The 24,258-nt window shown below is 36.7% G+C and overlaps 1 protein-coding gene across 2 annotated transcripts in view; it reads right to left on the bottom strand.

The window, feature by feature from the left end:
• Positions 1–24,258, bottom strand: part of PTPN22 (protein tyrosine phosphatase non-receptor type 22) — a 60,981-nt gene that overhangs the window by 10,624 nt on the left and 26,099 nt on the right. Inside the window, exons 12-19 of one of the 2 annotated variants that reach the window (XM_028101986.1) lie at positions 10,960–11,036; positions 10,018–10,832; positions 8,104–8,187; positions 7,818–7,948; positions 5,289–5,316; positions 1,868–1,951; positions 1,504–1,619; positions 56–86 (exon numbers count right to left, since the gene is read on the bottom strand). In XM_028101986.1, the coding sequence (XP_027957787.1) occupies positions 56–86; positions 1,504–1,619; positions 1,868–1,951; positions 5,289–5,316; positions 7,818–7,948; positions 8,104–8,187; positions 10,018–10,832; positions 10,960–11,036 (1,366 nt within the window). The remainder of the gene's footprint in view (positions 1–55; positions 87–1,503; positions 1,620–1,867; positions 1,952–5,288; positions 5,317–7,817; positions 7,949–8,103; positions 8,188–10,017; positions 10,833–10,959; positions 11,037–24,258) is intronic. The other variant, XM_028101987.1, reaches the window with a different exon arrangement.

The following is a 24,258-nucleotide window of genomic DNA, read 5'->3' as shown; positions in this document are numbered from 1 at the left end:
TACATAATTGTGAAAGTGTATGTGTATTCTAAAAAACAAGTAAAAAGAAACTTACTCTTTTTCATGTTTCTCAAAATTTTCAAGCTCTACAAAAATGAAAAGGAAAATGTTAGTTTTTTCTTGTTTTCCTATGAAATCCAAAATAGTTTAATCAAGTAGAAATATAGACTTCAGTCGAAAGGATTAATTTGCTTAAAAATAGCCATCAAATGCACAAAATTGTTTTTCCATCTTGCTATTTGAATCCAGTGCAAAGTCTCCACTTGATTTTATATTGCTATTTTTTCCCATCCACATTAAGAATCACTCTATGTATTTAAAAGTAGTGCTATCAAAATATCAGAGAAAAAAGGAGTTCCTACTTTTCTTCTTTATTAGGACCGTTCTGGAAACCACAATGGCTCCAAAGATAGCTGTAATATGCGGCCATTCCCACTCTAGCCAAGAACTTCTGCCAATCATACTCTGAACTAAATTTACTAAGGTCCACTCCATACTGTTACCATGCTACTTCCTTCTCCGTCCATTCAGCAAACCCACTCTGCCTCCTTTATGGTGAAGTCCCTCACTTATCTCTTCCAGGAACCGACCCATATTCCTTCCCTTCTTCACATACCTCTGCATGTATTTTTTTAATCAAAAAGAACAAATTAAATTTTTTAATTTGTTCTTTTTGATATCTTCATGTTGTTTCTCATACAGGCTTTCTATCCCAATGGATTAACTGTCCTCTTTTCAAGGACAGGTAGAGATCCTTTAGGACATTTCTACTTTCCTAACACCTAACAGAAGTGTATTTTTCTATATAATAGATAATAAATTCTTTTTGGGGGGAATTTTTATTTAAATTTTAAAAAATAAATCATTAATTTATAATTCAAAATATTGTAGTCAAAATGCTCCCATCTTTGTTCTCCGTCTACCCAGTTTCTGACCCTCCCTCCACAGATAACCATTACTGTTCATTTCTTATGTATCCTTCCAGAGTCACTTATAACATATAATACAAATATTGATCATATTTTCTACCTTTTAAGGAAAAGTTAATAAATTATAAATAAATACACTGAGAGAGTCCTCATTCCTTTTTTACCTATCTAGTATTTCATTACATGTGTATACTATGATTTATGAATTATTTAATCAGTTACCCTAATGATGAAGTCTTGTTTCCAATCAGCTATTCTTTTTTTTTTAAGATTTTATTTATTTATTTGAGAGAGAGAGAATGAGAGATAGAAAGCACGAGAGGGAAGAGGGTCAGAGGGAGAAGCAGACTCCCCGCTGAGCTGGGAGCCCGATGTAGGACCCGATCCCGGGACTCCAGGACCATGACCCGAGCCGAAGGCAGTCGCTCAACTGAGCCACCCAGGCGCCCTCCAATCAGCTATTCTTATAATCTAATTTCCATCTCGATTCTGGCAGCAGGGGACAGATGGAGGGTGTGAACACCTTCAAAAATGAAGACTCTGGCATGTTTGTTAAAACTCCCATCTTTTTTACCTTAGTCCTTGTGAAACCTTTTCCAGGAGTCTTCAATGTCTGTTTTGAAGATGTTGAATTTTCCATGGTATTAGGACAACTAGTAGAATAAGTCTCTATAGGCTGAGCCTGCACACCTTTAAAAAAAATGTTTTGTTGCATAGCTTGTTAAGCCTTTGGGATATATATAGTTATATATTCAGTAATTCTTAGCTTGGCTTTTTTATGTATTATTTTTACAATATACTATGGGTTTTTTTAATGTATTATTTTTATCTCGTTTAATCATTCTTTATACCTTTACCATTTAGGTCCTACTTTTTTGTTAATCTTTTAGAAGTCTCATTTTTATAGCTTTTTTGAGAGGAATGTACTGGTCACTTACAATCTTCATCAGCAAGAATGAAGGACTCCAGGGTTCTTTCTGGGAGTGGAGGTGGGGGGGGAGAAGAACGATCTTGATGTAGATCTGTGATAAGAGCAGACAACAAAAGAAAACAAAACAAAAATCCATCAATTAAAAGTTAGAAGTCAAAACCCCTTTTTGGTGTTGCATAACTTTTCCAACTTTTCAATATTAATCTACAACAAGCAAATAAAAAGTAATCTGAACAATAACTGCAGCCTCAAGAATTTTTTGTTGTTCTAGCTTTTTAGCCAATCAGTCTATGATGCATCAAAACTTGTGCTCCCTTAGGAAAGTAATTTTCCAAAGAAATTGAACTTGAAATTAATCAAGCTTCTGGTTCTAACCGCCATTTTACATAGAATCCTGGGGATAGTGTAACATGTTAATAAATAAAACCATGAGAATATAAATAACAAAAATCCAGAATCTTCAGTCTTTAGGACAAATGACCCATGCTCCTCTACAAATAAATGGCATGAGGAAATATAAAAAGAAGGGAAAACTGTTACAGATTTTAAAAGACTTAACAAATATATAAACCAAATGCAGTGTGTAGACTTTGATTCCAGATGCATATAAACCAACTGTAGGGGCGCCTGGGTTGGGCTCAGTTGGTTGGGTGACTGCCTTCGGCTCGGGTCATGATCCCAGGGTCCTGGGATCTAGCCCCACATCGGGTTCCCCGCTCGGCAGGAAGCCTGCTTCTCCCTCTCCCACTCCCCCTGCTTGTGTTCCCTCTCTCGCTGTGTGTCTCTCTCTGGCAATTAAATAAATAAATAAATAAAAATCTTAAAAAAAAAAAAAAGAAAGCTCAGCAGACAGTTAAATTTCTTAAAAAAAAAAAAAACCCAACTGTAAAAAGACATTTTTGAGGCAATTTGAGAAAATTGAAAAAATTCTGGATATTAGATCATATTAAGGCATTATTGTTAATTTCACTGGTGTGATAATGTTATTATGGTAGGCTTAAAATGTGTTTGGAATTTTCCATTATATAAAGAATTTTAAATAATAGAGCTATTTTCCCACAATAAAGTCCTAAAGATACAAAGGGTGTATGATAATCTCATTATACAGTACTGAGTATAATTACATACTATATTGTCCTTTGAAACTGAAAATGTGGCTCAGTGCTAGAGTTCCACCTATCTTTGGTCTTTGGGTTCTTTAGGCCTTAGAATTTGTCTCTAAAGCAAGTTCTCTTGTTTCTTTCTTATATACTGGGTGATATGCAAAAGTAAAGTACAACCCTTATTTCCAGCACCTTATATAATACCTGGTATATAGCAGGCACTTAATAAATATTTGATAACTACTCTGAAGTTGCTTATCATCTTCCAGTTTGCTGTTAGAAAATACACTGAGAACTAAAGCTAACTTGCAGTTAATGATATCCTGCCAAATATCTTCCTAAAATACCACTTTCATCTTATTTTTTATTTTTTATTTTTTTATTATGTTATGTTAATCCCCGTACATTACATCATTAGTTTTTGATGTAGTGTTCCATGATTCATTGTTTGCATATAACACCCAGTGCTCCATGCAGAACGTGCCCTCTTTAATACCCATCACCAGGCTAACCCATCCTCCCACCCCCCTCCCCTCTAGAACCCTCAGTTTGCTTCTCAGAGTCCATAGTCTCTCATGTAAAATACCACTTTCATCTTATTGCTCCCCTGTTGAAGAAACTACAATGCTTATTACTTATTACATTAAGTCTAAATTCTTCCACCTAGCTCCGTGTATGATAGAATACACATAATAAAAGTTGCTATTAATGACAGCACATTTACAGTGTTGTGTAACCATCACCACTATTTCAAAAACATTTTCATCACCCTAAAAAGAAACTCCATACCCATTTAGCAGTCACTTCCCATTTCCTCTAGATCGGATTGGCAACCATGAATCTGCTTTCTCTATATATAGATTTCCTTGACCTGGATATTTTATCTGCCTAACTTTAAAATCCTTCAGAATCTTTCCACATTTTATCCAAATTTATTTTTCATAGTTCCCAAAACAGATCCTCTATTGCAATTAAATTAACCTACTCACCATTTCTTTATACTCATCATGCTTATTTCTACCTTTTAAGTCAATGTTACCCTGATCCCAGCTCCTGGAATTCCCTCCTTTTTCCTCTGTCTACCCATATTCTTAAATTTATTTCTTCTACTCAGTGAAGCATTTCCTAACCACTCCAGTAATACCTCCTTTTTTTCCAGACTCCTGGTGATTATAATCAGTCCACACAGATTATCAGTTAATGGTTCCAAGTAAGTATTAATTTTGCCTACCCAATTTGAATATAAACATTAAACAGTACCTTTTCCTATATATCCTGACTATTCTAACACTGTATAAGGCATATAGAACTTGCTTAGGAATGGCTCATTTAATAATTATCTAAGAAAAATTGTAATAGGTAACATTTAATGAAGGCTTATTATTTGACAACCACTGTGTTAAAAGGTTTATAAGCATTGTCTCACTTAACCCTTACAAAAACCCTCTAAGAAACGAGTTCTATTATCCTCATATTATAAATGAGGGAAATCAATAGAGAAAGTATATAATTTAACCAAGGTTATGCATTTTGATAACTACTGGTAAGCTAAAGATTTGGATTAAAGCCTATCTGACTCCAAAGCTCATTAACCTCTATGTTAAACTACCTATGTAATTTGAAGGGGCAACTACCACCTGTTATAATGTATGTAAAGTACCTATATGTGCCCAATAAATGTTAACTGTGGATGTTGTTATTTGATGTATAAAACAAGCAAAACTCAGGGCACCTGGGTGGCTAGACGGTTAAGCATCTGCCTTCAGCTCAGGTCAGGATCCCAGGGTGCCAGGAGTCCCAGGATGGAGCCCTGTGTTGGGCTCCCAGCTCAGCAGGGAGTCTGCTTCTCCCTCTGCCCCTCCCCTGCTCCTTCTCTCTCTCTCTAGCTCACTCTCTCTCTCTCAAATAAATAAATAAAATCTAAAAAAAAAAAAAGCAAAGCTCAAGAAAATACTGGAGAAGCAACAGCAAGTAAAAGAATCACACTGCCAACAATGGTAAAACCTATAAAATAGAAATGCTGCAAAGTGTTAAGAGATTTCTACTTGAAATAGGGTTTCTTTGTTGTTTGTTTGTTTGTTTGTTTGTTTGTTTGTTTTAAGGATTATGTATCAAGGAGCAGAATTCTAAACTCCGGTGTTTTCCTTGCCCTTGACAAAACAAAACCCCTAGCCTGGGAAAATCAGAAATAAACCAATAAATAGTGGGAGCTATTATGGGAACCATGCCATCTCCTGAGGTGAATTACTCTAAACTTAACAAGTCATTCTTATAGTATAAATTCTTAGGGCTAAATGTCATCTAAAGCCAGGGGAAATTTTTTACCTGATTTGGGACTCCGGAGTTTTACACTCTGCAAGAAAGAAAGAAGAGAAAAGTGAAAAAAGAAAACGTACACAAATTTACAAACTCAAAGCAATAAAAGGCATTTTTGAAAGCATATTTCATATAGTTATAGAGATAGTTATGAAATGTTGACCTTATTTTTCCTAATTTGTAAGCACACTAAATTGTGAAAAGACATCCTTAACTCTTACAGTGCTTTATTCTCCTTTTGTAAACTTATTTTTTCCTTTTTTTATAAAGAAAGCTTATGAATTTTTAATATTTTTAAATTATTTTTTAAACTTCAAGTATAATTAACATACAGTGTTATATTAGTTTCAGGTGTAAAATGAAACGATTCAACAATTCTATATATGACTCAGTGCTGTTCACAATAAGTGTACTCTTAATCCTGTTCCCCTATTTGACCCATGCCCCCCCCACCTCCCCTCTGCAAACCCTCACTTTGTTCTCTATAACTATGAGTCTATTTTTTGTCTGTCTCTTTTTTCTTTGCTCATTTGTTTTGTTCCTTAAATTCCACATGTAAGTGAATCATATGGTATTTGTCTTTCTCTGTCTGACTTATCTCACTTAGCATAATACCCTCTAGGTCCATCCATTTGTCACAAATGGCAAGATCTCATTCTTTTTTATGGCTGAGTAATATCCCATGATATGTATGTGTATAGTATATGTGTGTATACATATGTATGTCATATCTTCTTCTTTATCCATTATCTGTGGATGGGCACTGGGTTGCTCCCTTAGCTTAGCTATTATAAAGAATGCTGCAGTAAACATAGGGGTGCATATAGCAGGCACTATCTTTTCAAATTAGTGTTTTTGTTTTGTTTGGTAAATACCCAGTAGTAGAATTACTAGATCATATGGCAACTCTATTTTTAGCTTTTTGAGGAACTTCCATACTGTCTTCCATAGTGGCTGCACCAGTTTGCATTCCCACCAGTTCACAAGGGTTCCCTTTTTCCCACATCCTTACCAACACTTGCTTTTTGTTTTTGATTTTAACCATTCTGACTGGTGTGAGGTGATATCTCATTGTGATTTTGATTTGCATTTCCCTGATGATTAGTGATGGGCATCTTTTCATGTCTGTTGGCCATCTGTATTTCTTCTTTGGAAAAATGTCTATTCATGTTTTCTGTCCATTTTTAAAATTAGAGATTACTTAGGTTTTTTTAGTGTTGAGTTGTATAAGTTCTTTAAATATTTTGGATATTAACCCCTGATCAAATACATCATTTGCAAATATCTTCTGCCATAACCTTATGGTGATTTTTTTTAAAAGATTTTATTTATTTATTTAATTGACAGAGAGAGAGAGAGAGAGACAGCGAGAGAGGGAACACAAGCAGGGGGAGTGGGAGAGGAAGAAGCAGGCTTCCTGCCAAGCAGGGAGCCCGATGAGGGGCTCAATCCCAGGACCCTGGGATCATGACCTGAGCCGAAGGCAGTCACTTAACCAACTGAGCCACCCAGGCACCCCCCTTATGGTGATTTTTATATGTCATGGCAATTGGTCCTAAACTAATCCTTTTTTTATTTATTTCCTTCCTACTCAGAACATTTCCCAGAAAATTTAATTGGAGGTAAACTGTTGAAATTGAAATTTCTTCATGACATTGGAAAAGGAGTGATTGTTCTTAGCTCTAGCAGTTGTTAAGATAAAGACCATTACATGTGAGCATATTATTAACAATAATAATAACTACTAACATATTAAAAGTGTAATTTTTTAAAAGATTTTACTTATTTGAGAGAGAGAGAATGAGATAGCGAGAGCATGAGAGGGGCGAAGGTCAGAGGGAGAAGCAGACCCCCTGCTGAGCAGGGAACCCAATGCGGGACTCGATCCCGGGACTCCAGGATCATGACCTGAGCCGAAGGCAGTTGCTTAACCAACTGAGCCACCCAGGCGCCCTTAAAAGTGTAATTTAAAAGAAAGAGAAATTTGCCTACCAGCATAGCAATTGTAGGCACTTTAAAATGTTTGTTTGGTTAATTACTTTTCTGATCTCTGAAATTTTAAGGTAGTTGGTTCATAGAATATATACCAATGTATAACAGATTATTGAAGTATAGATTTTACTTCCAGAAGTGGGGAGCGTTATTCCGAAAAGGTTATATTAAATAATACAGACATTTGTCATTCAAAAAATCATTCTCTACAATATATGTATTGCAGCGAACATGATACAGCCTACCAAATGACTACTATGAACAGGCTACCTACTTATGAAACATTTATTTTTGCCTTAACTGTCCTTCAGGAACCAGTTCAAATATTTCCTCTTTCACCAAGCCTTCCTTAGTCACTTCCAACGTGAAAGTTTCTTAAGGGCAAGAATTGTGTTTTATCCATTGTCTTCTCCCCACATCCTCTGACACATTGTTTTATAAGGAGTACCTGCTTAGTATTTATTGAGTGATAGATGTTAAAAATACAAGGAGTAGGATTATGGTTTGTTGAATCCAGATGAGTAGAAAAAAAAAATAGTTATGGACCTTAGTTGGTCTAAGTCTCACAGTGTCATCAGATGTCCTTGACTCAGATGTTCCACTCCATTCTAGTGATGCTCCAACTTCTGCCTCCACAGCTGAAGATAAGGAATTGGGAACATTCAGTGGGCATTCTCCTGAAAGAAAGTAAATATGGTCCAATTCTTAGGAGTGTTGTAATTCTGTTAGAACAATGCAGATGTTACTCAGCAATAGCACACAGAACATTGACAGGACCTGAGAAGTATTCTAGTTAATCCACTTTATTTTACACTTACTGAACTGTACTCACCATCTTCCTCCAGCACAATAAAAGATTCAGGTGTCCGTTCAGGAAGTGGAGGGGGGACTTCATCATCTATCCTTGGAGAAGTTGCTATCCAAAATGCCAGAAATATAACCATAATTCTTCATTAGAAAAATCCAAAGGAAATTCTTTTTTTTAAAAAAAAAGATTATTTGAGGGAGAGAGAGAGAGAGAGAGAGAGAGAGCAAGCATGAGTGGGAGGGAGAGAGAATCTCAAGCAGACCCCATGCTGAGCATGGAGTTGTACATGGGGCTCGATCTCAAGACCCTGAGATCACAATCTAAGCCAAAACCAAGGGCAGGATGCTTAACCCATTGCACCACCCAGGCGCTCCACCAAAGGACATTCTTATATTCTAATCTTGATGTAAAGTCCATCAAGCATCATTACAATACTTAAGCTGGTATGTGTTTGCTCAAGGAAAAAGCAAAATAAATTCTCCCATTTTAAGTTGCAAACCCAGGAGGCTTTCCTGCTTCTTCAAAATTTATTATTTCTTTTAAAGGCTCCAAAGTATTTTGATCGAGTCACTGAGTACCAGTTAACAGAATATAAAACATTATATTAATTTGGGAGATTTTGAATTGTTTTCTATATAACCCTTTTTTTTATATAGAATATACAATAAAGCATGATAAAGCACTTTGAAATACGCCAAGGATTCAGTTACAGAGTAGGTAGAAGTATAAAGATTTTATTATCTCTTCTTCATTCTACACTGAAGAATGTGGACTTTTTCCTTTTTACAAAACAATCATATATCAAGGTTTTCTATTTTTCTACAGAAAAAGTCAGAATTTTTATAGAAAAATTCAAATGCTATTATAAGAAACTGCCACCAGGTGGCACACATGTCAACGATGCTACAATACCTAAAGCTGGGATTCGCCGGTTGTTTTTTTTTTTTAAATGCTGATGCTCAGAGAAGTTTAAGGTATTGTGGATATCTTAAAAAAAAATCCTTTAAATTATAAAACAAGATCAAAGAATATAAAATAAAGAAGGGACTAGGTCCAGATAAAATATTTTTGTAACAAACTACACATCCACACATCTCTCTACTAAGAAATGTTGTACAATAAATAATGTTATAGAAAAAAAACAACTTTCTCTACTTCCTATTCAGGTAAAATGTTATTTGTAAATTTCTGGTAATATATCTGGAGAGAGTTAAACTTGCTCTTTTCTTCACCTTCTTTCATATCAAGCTATTGTAACCATCTCTAGCAGGATATTTACTTCTACTTTCAAACCACTCTCAATAAAACAAAAACAATATGCATAATATGCAAAAATCCAGGATTATAAAGGTGAAAAAGTATGAACGTAAAGGTGACTATAAGCTGAAAGTCCCACACAGAATACTAAATACACATTCTCATCTACTACATTATTACACAAAGATGGGAAGAAATCAGGTCCTCCCCTTCCAACTCCTGCGGGAAGAGAATTCAGTGCTTAGTGATCTGTTCAACTCAGTGGAGCCATATGGTTGAGCAATAAAAGCCCCGAATGACCACGTGGTGCTGTGGATCAAGTCCTTCCTGCTGTTCCTTTGGAAGTTGCTTCTGCATAGCAAGGGTAAATTGCGGACCTCTGTCTGATATACATCCCGAGGAATGGGGGCTGCCTTCTTTAGAGGCACTCTTGTTGGCAAAGATTCTGCACCAGCTCTGACTGCCTCCATCACTGCCTGTTTCATCAACGATTACATGTTTGTCATTGCTATTTTTTAACTTATCACATCAGGAAAACCTTTCTGGAATTTATTTCTTTGAGGAGGAGAAGGAAGAAGGAGAAAGAAGCAGAGAAAGACTAGGGGGAGCATAAGAAGAAACCAAATCTATAGAAACACAGTGAAATCCAAAATGCCATATAAACTTCTAAAAATAACTTACCTACTACCGCTGTCTCTGGGTTCTGTTGGGGGTAATCAGTTAGAGCACTCAATGCTAAAGAATCATGTGAATTGTAACAAGAAAAGAGGGTTGTAGAAGATGCTGGCAATGGGGAACAAGGTAAAATGTTTCCATCTGGCTTCTCAGGTAAATCAAGAGACATCTTAGAACCAGCACTACTTGGAGACAATGATAAGAAATAAGGATCTTCTAAAGACATGTAAGAATATACATTAAGAGCATGAGAGTCCTGCCTCTTTGCATCAGAGGCATTGCACATTTGGGGCCGAGAGCCAGATGGCAGTGAATCATTGAGTTCTGCTGAAGAAACATGCCTCGCTCTTTGAGCCTGCTTAAGACAAGAGTTGTGGGGCTGAGGTTCCAAACAAGAAACATTTTCCTTGATGTCCAGCTCTTTGGTGTCTCTCTGTTGTATCAGCTCAAAGGGAGTTGATTTGGTCCGCATTATTGGCTCCTTTGAATTAAAATACCTTCCTGCTACATCAGCAGATTTAGAATTTGGACACGCTCCAAACAAAATGGCGCTCCAGTCTAAACTCTGATGCTTCTGAAGAGGCTCCCCAGCTATTGCAAACACCTTTTTCTCCCAATTCGTGGTTGTGTCAGCATTTTTGTTACAACTACAATTTAGCTCCAAAAAGTCAAAAGCACTGCTCTGTTCAGTAGGGTGCAAAACCAACCCTTTCTTTTCACTTATTAAAGAAGTCCTGAGGTCAAAGGAAGAAGCTTCTGCACTTTTCACCCTTAGCCTTGGTTTGCTCTGTTGCTTCATCATATTTGCTTCTCTTATGCCACTGAAACAAAAAGAAAGTAATGATGACACCACACCCCAAAGAGGTCTCTTCTTAGCATCACAATGAGTTAGAAGCCCCCCACTCTGACATAACTAGACAACATTGGGGTGTGTAAAATTGTACTCACCTTTTTGGTAAATTAGGAGAATCAGACTCTCTTTCTAGAGTGGGATTTTGCTCAAGAACTGAATATTGTGCTTGAATCTTCAAAAGAAATAAGGAAGACACTGGTTTTCAGTGAAGAAATGGCAATGAGATATTTTAACATTCATGAAGTTGAGAGATTATTTTTCAGAAAACCTAAAGATTTTAAATCATTCATGAAAGAGATGAGTTTCCAAAATATTGAGCCCAACAAGAACTTGTTCACTTATCAAGATCAAAGGGGGTGGGGGGACGGGTTAGCCCAGTGATGGGTATTAAAGAGGGCACATATTGAATGGAGCACTGGGTGTTATGCACAAATAATGAATCATGGAACACTACATCCAAAACTAATGATGTAATGTATGGTAATTAACATAACAATAAAAAATTTTAAAAAAATCAAAGGGATCCAAATAAAGGATTAATAGTGTTATAGAAGCTAGAAAGTGTTTGCTTATAGTATCAAATGTGGGAGTTTTAACATGTCTTTAGGGGTACCTTTATTTTTATGAACAATCTACCTTCAGAAATTACATCATCTCAACTCTTAAATTAGTAAGTGCTTATTAGGTCCTCATACTTACCTTGTTCTCCCTCTTTCTTCCTTACCATGCTCTAGCTATACTGGTTTTCTTGCCTTTCCTTAAGCATACCAAACTTGTTTCCAATTCCAGCCTTTCACACTTACTATTCCCTCTGATTAAAATACTCTTGCTCCAGATTTTCCATAACTGGCTCTTTCTAAGTAATTATGCTATACTTAAATGTCACCTGCATAAGAAAACCTTCTCTGACCACTCAACCTAAAATCATACTCCCACATACTTGTCAGTCACTCTCTTTTTCTCTTCAGAGCAATTATCACCTTATCGAATATGTTACATAGAATCTTAGATGCCACCAATTTGTAAAATATACCCTGATTTTAGAAATGTTTAAATATATTTTTTAAATGTCATCAGCCATTGTAAGATTCTACCTATTATGGGTTTAATTATGACTCTCAAAAAGATATGTTGAAATCTAACCCCTGATATCTGTGAATGTGACCTTATATGGAAATAGAGTCTTTGCAGATGTTATTAGTCAAGATGAGGTCATACTGGATTGAGGTGGACCCTATCACAATAACTTGTGTCCTTATAAAAAGATAAAACAGAGACTCAGAGACATACAGGGAGAATGCCATGTGATGATGGGGACAGAGACTGGAACAATGTATCCGCAAGCCAATGAATGCCAAAGATTGCTGGCAAACACCAGAAACTGACAGACAGGGAAGACTCTTGCTAGAGCTATGAGAGAAAGCATGGCCTTGCTGACACCTTGATTTTGGACTTCCTACCTCCAGAACTATGAGAAAATAAATTATTTTTTTTAAAGAAGTACCACTTTTATGAAGTGTGTTGCATCTAAAGCTTAAGATTTTTTTTTTTTATTTGACAGAGAGCGTACAAGTGCACAAGCAGGGGGAGCGGGAGAGGGAGAAGCAGGCTCCCCACTGAGCAGGGAACCTGATGCAGGGCTCCATCCCAGGACCCTGGGATCATGACCTGAGCCGAAGGCAGATGCTTAACCGACTGAGCCATTCAGAGGCCCTGAAGATAAATTTGTTTTAAGTCCTCCTTAGTTTGTGATATTTGTTACAGCAGGTCTGGTAAACTGATAAGAGATATTAATACCCCACTTTCAGTAACGAATAGATCAGACAGAAGATCAATAAGGAAATAGAGGACAGACATGAACAACGCCATAAACCAATTAAATCTAACAGCACATATAGAACACTCCATGTTAAAACATACACATTCTTCTCAAACTTATATGGAATATTGTACAGGATAGACCATATGGTAGGCCACAAAACAAGTCTTCTTTTTAAATTTTATTTTATTATGTTATGTTAGTCACCATACAGTACATCATTAGTTTTTGATGTAGTGATCCACGATTCATTGTTTGCATGTAACACCCAGTGCTCCATGCAATACATGCCCTCCTTAATACCCATCACCGGGCTAACCCATCCCCCTACCCCCATCCCGTCTAAAATCCTCAGTTTGTTTCTCAGAGTCCATAGTCTCTCATGGTTCGTCTCCCCCTCTGATTTCCACCCCTTCATTTTTCCCTTCCTTCTCCTAATGTCCTCCATGCTATTACTTATGTTCCACAAATAAGTGAAACCATATGATAATTGACTTTCTCTGCTTGACTTATTTCACTTAGCATAATATCCTCCAGTCCCATCCATGTTGATGTGAAGGTTGGGTATTCATCCTTTCTGATGGCTGAGTAATATTCCATTGTATATATGGACCACATCTTCTTTACAAAACAAGTCTTAATAAATTGTAAAAGACTGAAGTCATTCAAAGTATCTTTTCCAATTATAATGGATTGAAACTAAAAATTAATGATAAAAAGAAAACTAGAAAATTCACAAATGTGTGTAAACAACTGATGGGTCAAAGAAGAAATCACAACAGAAATTAGAAAATATTTAAAAATGAAAAAAACACAGCATACCAAAATGTCTGAGATATAGTGAAAGTGATATTCAGAGGGAATTTATGGCTATAGATGCCTACTCTGAAAAAGAAAGATCTTGGGGTGCCTGGGTGGCTCAGTTGGTTAAGCGACTGCCTTTGGCTCAGGTCATGATCCCAGGGTCCTGGGATCGAGCCCTGCATCGGGCTCCCTGCTCGGCGGGAAGCCTGCTTCTCCCTCTCGCACTCCCCCCCCTTGTGTTCCCTCTCTCTCTGTCTCTCTCTCTCTCTCTGTCAATTAAATAAATAAAATCTTTAAAAAAAAAAAAGATCTTGGGTACAACACTATATGTTTTTTTAAATAATTTTTTATTGTTATGTTAATCACCATACATTACATCATTAGTTTTTGATGTAGTGTTCCATGATTCATTGTTTGTGCATAACACCCAGTGTTCCATGCAGAATGTGCCCTCTTTAATACCCACCACCAGGCTAACCCATCCCCCCACCCCCCTCCCCTCTAGAACTCTCAGTTTGTTTTTCAGAGTCCATCGTCTCTAATGGTCCGTCTCCCCCTCTGACTTACTCCCCTTCATTCTTCCCTCCTGCTATCTTCTTCTTTTTTTCTTAACATATATTGCATTATTTGTTTCAGAAGTACAGATCCGTGATTCATCAGTCTTGTACAATTCACAATGCTCACCATAGCACATACCCTCCCCAATGTCTCACCCAGCCACCCAATCCCTCCCACCCCCCACCACTCCAGCAACCCTCAGTTTGTTTCCTGAGATTAAGAATTCCTCATATCAGTGAGGTCATATGATACATGTCTTTCTCTGATTGACTTATTTCACTCAGCATAACACCCTCCAGTTCTATCCACGTCGTTGCAAATGGCAAGATGATCTCATTCCTTTTGATGGCTGCATAATATTCCATTGTGTATATATACCACATCTTCTTTATCCATTCATCTGTCGATGGACATCTTGGCTCTTTCCACAGTTTGGCTATGGTGGACATTGCTGCTATAAACATTGGGGTGCACGTACCCCTTCAGATCCCTACATTTGTATCTTTGTGGTAAATACCCAGTAGTGCAATTGCTGGAACAACACTATATGTTAATTAATTGAATTTAAATTAAAAAAAGAAGAAAGATCTCAACTCAATAACTTAGCTTTACATCTAAGGAACTAGAAAAAAAGCAAGCTAAACCAAAAGCTAGCAGAAGGAAGGAAATATTAAAGATTAGAGCAGAGCTAAATGAAATAGAGACTGAGAAAACAATGGAGAAAATCAACAAAACCAAAAGTTGATCCTTTGAAGAGATCAATAAAAGTGACAAATCTTAGTTCGATAGACTAAGGAAAAAAGAGAGAAGACTCAAATTACCAAAATCTCAAATTACAGAAATAAAAGTGGGTACATTACTACCAATTTTACAGAAATAAAAAGTATTATAAGACAATAATGTGAACAATTGTACACCAACAAATTGTACAACCTAGATGAAATGGACAAATTCTTAGAAACACATGATCAACCCGAACTGACTCAGGAAGAAATAGAAAATTTGATTAGGCCTAGTAAATAGACTGAATCAGTAATCAAAAGACCTTCCAACAAAGAAAAGCCAGGACCAGATGGTTTCATTAGGGAATTCCACCAAACATTTAATGAAGAATTAATACCAGTCTTTCACAAACTCTCCCAAAAAGTTGACACTTGCTAAGTCATACTATGATGCCAGCATTACCCTGATATCAAGGCCAGACAAAGATACTACAAGAAAAAGAAAACTATAGATCAATATCATTTATGATTATTGATGCAAAGTCCTCAGCCAAATACTAGCAGACTGAATTCAGCATCATATTAAAAGGATTATATGTCATGACAAAGTGGGATTTATTCCCAGAATGCAAGGATTGTTCAACATACAAAAATCAATCAATATAATACACATTAATAAAATAAAGGAGAAAACCCTCACATGAGCATGTCAGTTGAAGCAGAAGAAAAGCATTTGAAAAAATTCATGATAAAAACAACAGTCCAGAATATACAGAGAACTCCTAAGACTCAACAACAACAACAAAAACCCAATTCAAAAATGGGCAAAGGACTTATATATAGACACTTTTCAAAAGATGATATACAAATGGCCAATGAGCACATGAAATATGCTCTACATTGCTAATCAGGAACATACAAACCAGAACCACAATGAGATACCACTTTATACCCATTGGATGGTTACCATAAATAAGCAAACAAAAATAGAAAATAAAAAGTGTTGCTAAGGATATGGAGAAATTGGAACCTTGTACATTGCTAGTGGGGATGTAAAATGGTGTAGCTGCTGTAAAAAACAGTATGGCAGTGCCTCAAAAAATTAAACAGAGAAATTATCATGTGAGGAGCATCTGGCTGGCTTGGTCAGAAGAGCATGTGACTCTTGATCTCAGGGTCATGAGTTCGAGCCCCATGTTGAGTGTACAGATTACTTAAATAAATACTAAAATAATAATAATAATTATCATATGACCCAGCATTTCCACTTCTGCATATATACCCCAAAGAACTGAAAACAGGAACACAAAAAGATATTTACACACTCATGTTCTTAGCAGTATTATTCACAATAGCCAAAAGGTAGAAGTAAACCCCTATTCACCAATGGATGGATGGAGAAACAAAGTGTGGCATACAATGGAATATTATTCAGCCTTAAAAAAGAAGGAAATTCTGACATGTTATGACATTGATGAACCTTGAGGACATTATGCTAAGCGCAATAAGCCAGACACAAAAGGACAAATATCATGTGATCCCACTAATACGACGTACCTAGAGTAGTCAAATTCATAGATACAAATGGTGAAATAGTGGTTGCCCAAGATGGGGGGAGGGGAAGAAGGAATGGGGAACTATTATTTAACAGGTATAAAGTTTCAGTTTTTCAAGATAAAAAGAGTTCTGGAAATGTATGGTGGTGATAATTGCACAACAATATGAATGTTCATAGTACCATTGAACTATGCACATAGAATTAATTAAGGTGGTTAAATTTATGTATATTTTAACAATTTTAAAAAAGATTTTATTTTAGGGAGAGAGCACGTATGCATGCATACATGCAAACGGGGGGAGGAGCAGAGGGAGAAGAAGAGGAAGAGGGAAAGAATCCCAAGCACACTCCTTGCTGAGCACAAGCCCGACCGGACTTGATCCCACAACCCCAAGATCATGACCAAGCCAAAACCAAGTGTCAATGCTCAACTGACTGAGCCACATAGGTGCCCCTACTTTACCACAATTTAAAAATTTTGAAAAAAATAGGGAAAGGACTTGGATATACATTTGTCCAAAGAAGATATACAAATGGCCTATAAGCACACAAAATGATGCTCAACATCAATTAATCATTAGGGAAATGCAAATCAAAACCATGAGATACCACTTCACATCCCTTAGGATGGTTATTATCTAGAAAAAGAAAAGAAAAAAAAAAAAAAACCCAAACCAGAAAATACGAAGTGGTGGCATGGATGTGGAGAAATTGAAACTCTTGTGCATTGCTAGTGGGGATGTAAAAGTTTGCAGCTGCTGTAAAAAACAGTATGGCAGTACCTTTAAAAACTAAACCTAGGGACATCTGGGTGGCTCAGTCAGTTAAGCGACTGCCTTCGGCTCAGGTCATGATCCCAGAGTCCCGGGATCGAGTCCCACATCGGGCTCCTTGCTGAGCAAAGAGCCTGCTTCTCCCTCTGCCTGCCTCTGCCTCTCTCTGATAAATAAATAAAATCTTGGGGCGCCTGGGTGGCTCAGTTGGTTAAGCGACCACCTTCGGCTCAGGTCATGATCCTGGAGTCCCGGGATCGAGTCCCGCATCGGGCTCCCTGCTCAGCGGGGAGTCTGCTTCTCCCTCTGACCCTCTCCCCTCTCATGCTCTCTCTCTATCTCATTCTCTCTCTCAAATAAATAAATAAAATCTTTAAATAAATAAATAAATAAAATCTTAAAAAAAAAAGTTTCTTAAAAAAAAAAACTAAACCTAGAATTACTGTATGTCCAGCAATTCCCGGATTCTTCTGGGTATATACCCCAGAGAATTTAAAGTAGGGACTTCAACAAATATTGATACACCAAATTTTTTAAAAGATTTTATTTATTTATTTGAGAGAGAGAGAGCACACAAACAGGGGAAGCAGCAGAGGGAGAGAGAGAAACAGGCTCTCCACTGAGCAGGGAGCCTGATGTGGGGCTCGATCCCAGGACCCTAGGATCGTGACCTGAGCCAAAGGCAGACACTTAACCGACTGAGCCACCCAGGCGCCCCTGTACAACAATTTTTATAGCAGCATTATTCACAGTAACCAAAAGGTGGAAACAATTCAAGTGTCAATTGGTGGATGCATGAATAAACAAAATGTGGGATATACACACAATTGACTATTATACAGCCATAAAAAGGAATGAAATTCTGATGCATACTAAAAAAAAAATGATGAACCTTAAAAACATGCCCATGAAATAAGCCAGATTCAAAAGAATAAATACATTATTCCACTTATATGATGTACCTAGAATAAGCAATCTTATAGAGACAAAAAGTAGAATAGAAGTTGTTAGGGGTTGGGGTAGGAGGCATGGAGAGTTTCTGTTTCGGATGATGAAAAATTTCTAGAAATAAATAGAAGTGATGGTCACGCATATAGCGAAGGTACTTACTGCCACTGCGATATACACTTAAAAATGGTTAAGGTGGTAATTTTTTCCGCTGTGATACAATGATATATTTGACCACAACAGAAAATATGAATGTGGAAAGTGTTTCCTCCTCCTATTTTCTGGTATAGATTGTGTAAAATTCATGGTAATTCTTCCCTAAATATTTGGTTGGAATACTCAAGTGAAATTATGTGGGTCTAGAGATTTCTTTTTTGGGAGTTTTAAATTATGAATTCCATTTCCTTGACTGTTATGGGGCTATTCAAATGATTTATTTCATGTTGAGTAAGCTATGGCAGTTTGTGTTTCATGAGGAAGTAATCCATTTTGTCTAAGTTGTCAAGTGTAGATGTGTTTATACTATATTCCTTTATTATCCTTTTGATATCTGCAGAGACTCTAGGGCTCTCCCATTTCACTCCTGATATTGGTCATTTCTATCTTCTTTTTTCCTCAGCTGTCTTCGTAGAGGTTTGTCAACTTTATTGATCATTTTGGCTCTTTTTTCTACAGTTTTTCTGTTTTCGATTTCATTGATTTCTGCTCATTATTTCTTTCCTTCTCTTTTCTTTGGGTTTATTTTGCTTCTCTCCTCCCTTAGATTCTTAAAAGTGGGAGCTCAGATTGTTGATTTGAGACTTTCACTGTTTTCAAATGTTTGCATTTAGAGTTCTATAAACTTTCCTCTCAAAACTGCTGTAGCTCTGTCCCACAAATGTCAATGTGTTCATTTGTATTCAGTTCAATGTGTGTTTTTTAAAAAATTTCCCTTGAAACTCCCTCTTTCACTCAATGGATTATTTAGAAGAATGTAGTTTAGTTTCCAATGTTTGGACCTTTTCCTGTTACCTAGTTTGATTCCACTGTGGTCAGAGAATACATTCTGTATGATTTCAGTTCTTTTAAATGTTTGAGATTGTTTTGTGGCCCTGAATATAACTGATCTCGGTATACGTTCCATCAACACTTGAAAAAAAAGATGTGTGTTCTTGTGATGTTGATTGGAATGTTCTATAAATATCAATTTGATCCTGTTGGTTGATGGTGGTGTTGAGTTATTCTATATTCTTGCTGATTTTCCATTGAGTTTTTCTATCAATTTTTAAGAGAGGGGTACTGAACTATAACCAGATTTGTCTATTTCTCCTTTCAGTGCTGTCAGTTTTTGCTTCGCATGTTTTATAGCTCTGTTTGGTTCAGACACACTTAGGACTACTATCTATGTCTTATTGGTGGATTGATCCTTTTATCATTATATAATGTCCCTTCCTGCCTATGATAATTTTCTTTGCTCTGAAGTCTACTTTATCTGATATTAATATAGCTACTCCTGCTATATTCTTTCCTTTATTCATGTTTATATTTATTTTTAATTTTTTTGCCATTTAATATTATTTTACTCTAGCATAAAAGACTTTTCTTTCTTACAGATTATTTCCTTGGAACTCTAGTGGACCTGACTATTGTATAGATACCCTGGGTTTAGATTCAAAATCTCCCCATAAATGACCACAACAAATCTTTAGGCCACATCTTTTGAAATCCACTGAAAGGTGGATTAACAATTTTCCAAACAATCTATAGACAATAGAACTCTGACCATAAAGAGTACATTAACTCAATTTACACTACAATAGTCCTGCTGACCTTCTATTATCCTTGTTATTTTTTTCTTCAAAAAAATTTTTTTAGGGCGCCTGGGTGGCTCAGTCAGTTGAGCGACTGCCTTCCGCTCAGGTCATGATCCTGGAGTCCCGGGATCGAGTCCCACATCGGGCTCCCTGCTCGGCGGGGAGTCTGCTTCTCCCTCTGACCCTCTTCCCTCTCGTGCTCTCTCTCATTCTCTCTCTCAAATAAATAAATAAACTCTTTAAAAAAATTTTTTTTGGATTTTATTTATTTATTTGAGAGAGAGAGAGCAAGAGAAAAGTGAGAGAGAGAAGCAGACTCCTCACTAAGTGGAGAGCCTGATGTGGGACTTGATCCCAGGACCCTGAGATCATGACCTGAGCCAAAGGCAGACACTTAACCGACTGAGCCACCCAGGTGCCCCTTCTTCAAATTTTTATTTAAATTCTAGTTAATTAACATATAGTGTAATATTGGTTTCAGGAGTAGAATTTGGTGATTCATCACTTACTATTATACCCAGTGCTCAACACAACAAGTGCCCTCCTTAATACCCATCACCCATTTAGCCCATCCCCCTCCATCAACCCTGTTTGTTCTCTGTATTAACATGGTTTATTTCCCTCCTTTTCCCCCTTCTCCTATGTTCATCTGTTTTGTTTCTTAAATTCCACATATGAATGAAATCATATGGTATTTGTCTTTCTCTGACTGACTTATTTCACTTACATAATACACTCAAGCTCAATCCACGTGCTGCAAATGGCAAGATTTCATTCTTTCTGATCGCTGAGTAATATTCCATTATATATATATGTATATATATGTATTTATGCCACATCTTCTTTATCCATTCATTAGTCAATGGACATTTGGGCTCTTTTCCATAATGGGGCTATTGTTGATAATGCTACTATAAACATCAGAGTACATGTGCCCCTTTGAATCAGTATTTTTGTTCCCTTACTCATTTTTATATGAATACATCTCTTTTTCCCAATCTTTACTTTAAACCAACCTATATATTCGAAGTACATTTCTTATAAACAGCATGTAGATGTTTTCAATACACTCTGCCAATCTGTCTTTTAACTGATATATTTATACCATTTACATTTAATGTAATTATTGATATGTCAGGGCTTAAGTCTGCCATTTTATTTTTTGTTTTCTGTTTGTTCTGTTTTTCATTTCTTTTTTCTTTCTCCTGCATTTTTATAATTTCATTTTGATTTACCTATAGTGTTTTTTAAGGTATGTCTTTGTAGAGTTTTTGGTTTTTGTAGTGGTGGCTCTAGGTATTACATTATATATACATAACCTATCACAGTCTACAGGTGTTATTATTTCACTAGTTCAAGTACAGAAACCTCTCCCTTTACGTCCCTAACCCTTCCCTGTTTATAATTGTCTTAAGTATTTCTTCTAATACATAAAATTATACACATCAGACTGTATAATTTTTGCTTCAGTAATCAAGCAATTTAGAAAACTCAAGAAGAAAAAGAAAATCTATTACATTTACCCATGCTTTTGCTTATCATGTTCTCCCTTTCATCATTTCCTTTCTGTTTAGAAAACTTCCTTTGTCATTTTTTTAAAGATAGGTCTACCAAACAAATTCTCTTAGTTTTTTGTTTTGTTTTGTTTTTCATCTGAGAATGTCTTGATTTCCTCTTCATTCCTGAAGGATATTTTTACTGGGTATGGGATTCTGGGTTGCCATTTATTTTTTTTCAGCACTGGAGAAATACTGTTTCACTTTCTTCTGGCTTCCATGGTTTCTGATGACAATTTTGCTATCATACTAATTGTTTTCTCCCTACACTTAAGATCATTATCCTATGGCTGTTTCCTAGAATTTTGTCTTTAGTTTTCAGAAGTTTAATTATACTGAGTCTTTTTTTTTTTTTTTTTTTAAGATTTTATTTATTTGACAGAGAGACAGCGAGAGAGGGAACACAAGCAGGGGGAGTGGGAGGGGGAGAAGCAGGCCTCCCGCGGGGCAGGAAGCCCAAAGCGGGGCTCAATCCCAGGACCCTGGGACCATGACCTGAGCCAAAGGCAGACGCTTAACGACTGAGCCACCCAGGCGCCCCTATACTGAGTCTTTAAGTACTTTTTTAGCCTTGCCTTTTTTCTCCTCTCCTTCTTAGACTTTGCTGACACAAATGCTAGTTTTTTGTTGTAGTCCCTTAGGTTCCCTAAGGCTCTGTTTGTTCTTTTTTTCCAGTCTATTTTATTTCTGATGTTTAGATTGGGAAATTCCTATTGTTCTATCTTCTAGCTCATTAGTTCTTTTTTTCTGTATGCACCCTGAATTCTGCTGTTGAGCTCATCTACTAAGCTATTTTGTTTCAGTTACTACCTTTTTCAATTCTAAAATTGCCATTGGTTCTTCTTTATATCTTCTGGATTTTTTGCTGAATCTTTTTCTAATTATTGCTGAGCCTTTCCATTTTTAAAAAAAATTTAAGCATGTTTGTAATTGCTCATTGAAGCATTTTAATTGGGGCTGCTTTTAAAACTTTGTCAGATAATTCTAACATCTTTATCATCTCATTATTGTCATCTATTGATTGTCTTTTATTCATTTGGTTTGAGATCTTCCTGGTTCTTGGTATGATGAGTGATTTCAATTGAAACCTAGACATTTTTGTATTGTTACGAGGCTCTGGATCATTGTTAAATCTTCTCTTTTAGCTAGGTTCTTTTATTTTTAACTCCATTCTACAGAGGAAAGGCAAGGTGCTGCCTCATTACTGCCTTGTTACTGCCAGGTGTATTCTACTTCTACCAGTTTCCTCACTCTTTGTTGACACCCAAGGGGAGACGTCACAGGAGAGGCTCCCCATGTGGTCTCTACTGACATTGTGGTAGGGGTGGCCTTATCTGCTGGATGATGGTGGACATCCTAACTCTCTACTAGACTTCTGATACTACTTCAGTGGGAAGGCATTAGGGTACCATGTTACTGTCCAGTGGAAGCTCAGGCTCCCCAGGCAGTCTCCAATGACACTGCAGGAAGCCCTCATTACAGGCCATTAAGGATGAAAGTCCTACCTCTTTACCTGACCTTCTCTGACACCACTCTGGCATTCTACTACAGTGTTAGAAGGGTGGGAATCTAGGACCCCACTCAGCCTTTGTTGACATGGGTGGGATTGGGGGACCACTATTTTCTGTGCTGTTGACTAAAGTAGAGTGATGATTATCTAAAAGTTTTCTGTCTTGCTGGACTGCCCCTTTTCTGGTCCTTTGGCTAGACAGAGCAGGCTATTGTTGGGGCTTTTTTGTCTGCATCCCTGGCTTTTCCATGTTGTTGACTTCTTCAGTTTCCAGTCTGGGATATATGAGTCAAAAGAAAACCCAAGGAACTTACCATCATGTCTTTCCTCAGGTTCCAAGGTCCTTAGCTGGCCTGTCTTCTTTCTATCACTCAGAACCTTCTTATAGTTGTTTTATATATAATGTCAATTATATAACAGTTTCTGGTTGCACTTAGTGGGAGGAATAGGGAAAAGTATGTCTATTTGATCTTTCCAGAAACAGAAGTCCTCTTTAGTTAACTGTAACCAATTCTCTCTGGGGGAGTTTGAACTGTGTTGCTACGTTCCCATTTACTGACTAAGGGCCCACTCCAAACAACCCAACTGGAGCCATGGCCCTGCTACTGGGCTAAATTTGAGTACTGGCATTTCCTGGAACCTAAATAAAATATTAGCCCACATATTCCAGCAACATATCAAAAGAATATTTTTTTGTTGGGGTGCCTGAGTGGCTCAGTCATTAAGCATCTGCCTTCGGCTCAGGTCATGATCCCAGGATCCTGGGATCAAGCCCCACATTGGGCTCCCTGCTCCACGGGAAGCCTGCTTCTCCCTCTCCCACTCCCCCTGCTTGTGTTCCCTCTCTCGCTGTGTCTCTCTCTGTCAAATAAATAAATAAAATCTTTAAAAAACAAAGAATATTTTTTTGTTCAAGAAGGGTTAATTCTAAGAATACAGGGATGGTTTGATATTAACAAATCCAATGCTATGACTGTATTAATAAGTCAAAGGAGAAATCCACGTGATCACTCCATGAATTCAAAATATGCGATTGACAGAATTCAACATTCTTTCTCGAAAAATTTCCTAATAAAATAGAAATCAATGAATACTCTCTTTAAACAATTGAAAAATAACAGTCCAATTTATAATCGCACCAAAATGAATAAGATACCTAGGAATAAATTTAACCAAGGAGGTGAAAGACATTGATTAAAGAAATTGAAAATGATACAACAAATAGAAAGATATACCATGCTCATGAATTGGAAGAATTAATATTCTTAAAATGTTCATACAACCCAAAGCAATTTACAGATTCAATGCAATCTCTGTCAAAATACCAATAGCATTTTTCACAGAATTAGAACA

This window comes from Eumetopias jubatus, unplaced genomic scaffold (genome assembly GCF_037043125.1).
Source record: "Eumetopias jubatus isolate StellerSeaLion01/CBP00866 unplaced genomic scaffold, mEumJub1_p1.0 scaffold_4, whole genome shotgun sequence".
Lineage (NCBI taxonomy): Eukaryota > Metazoa > Chordata > Mammalia > Carnivora > Otariidae > Eumetopias > Eumetopias jubatus.
The sequence above is the reverse complement of the archived record's forward strand: the minus strand, read 5'-3'. Positions and strand labels throughout refer to the sequence as shown.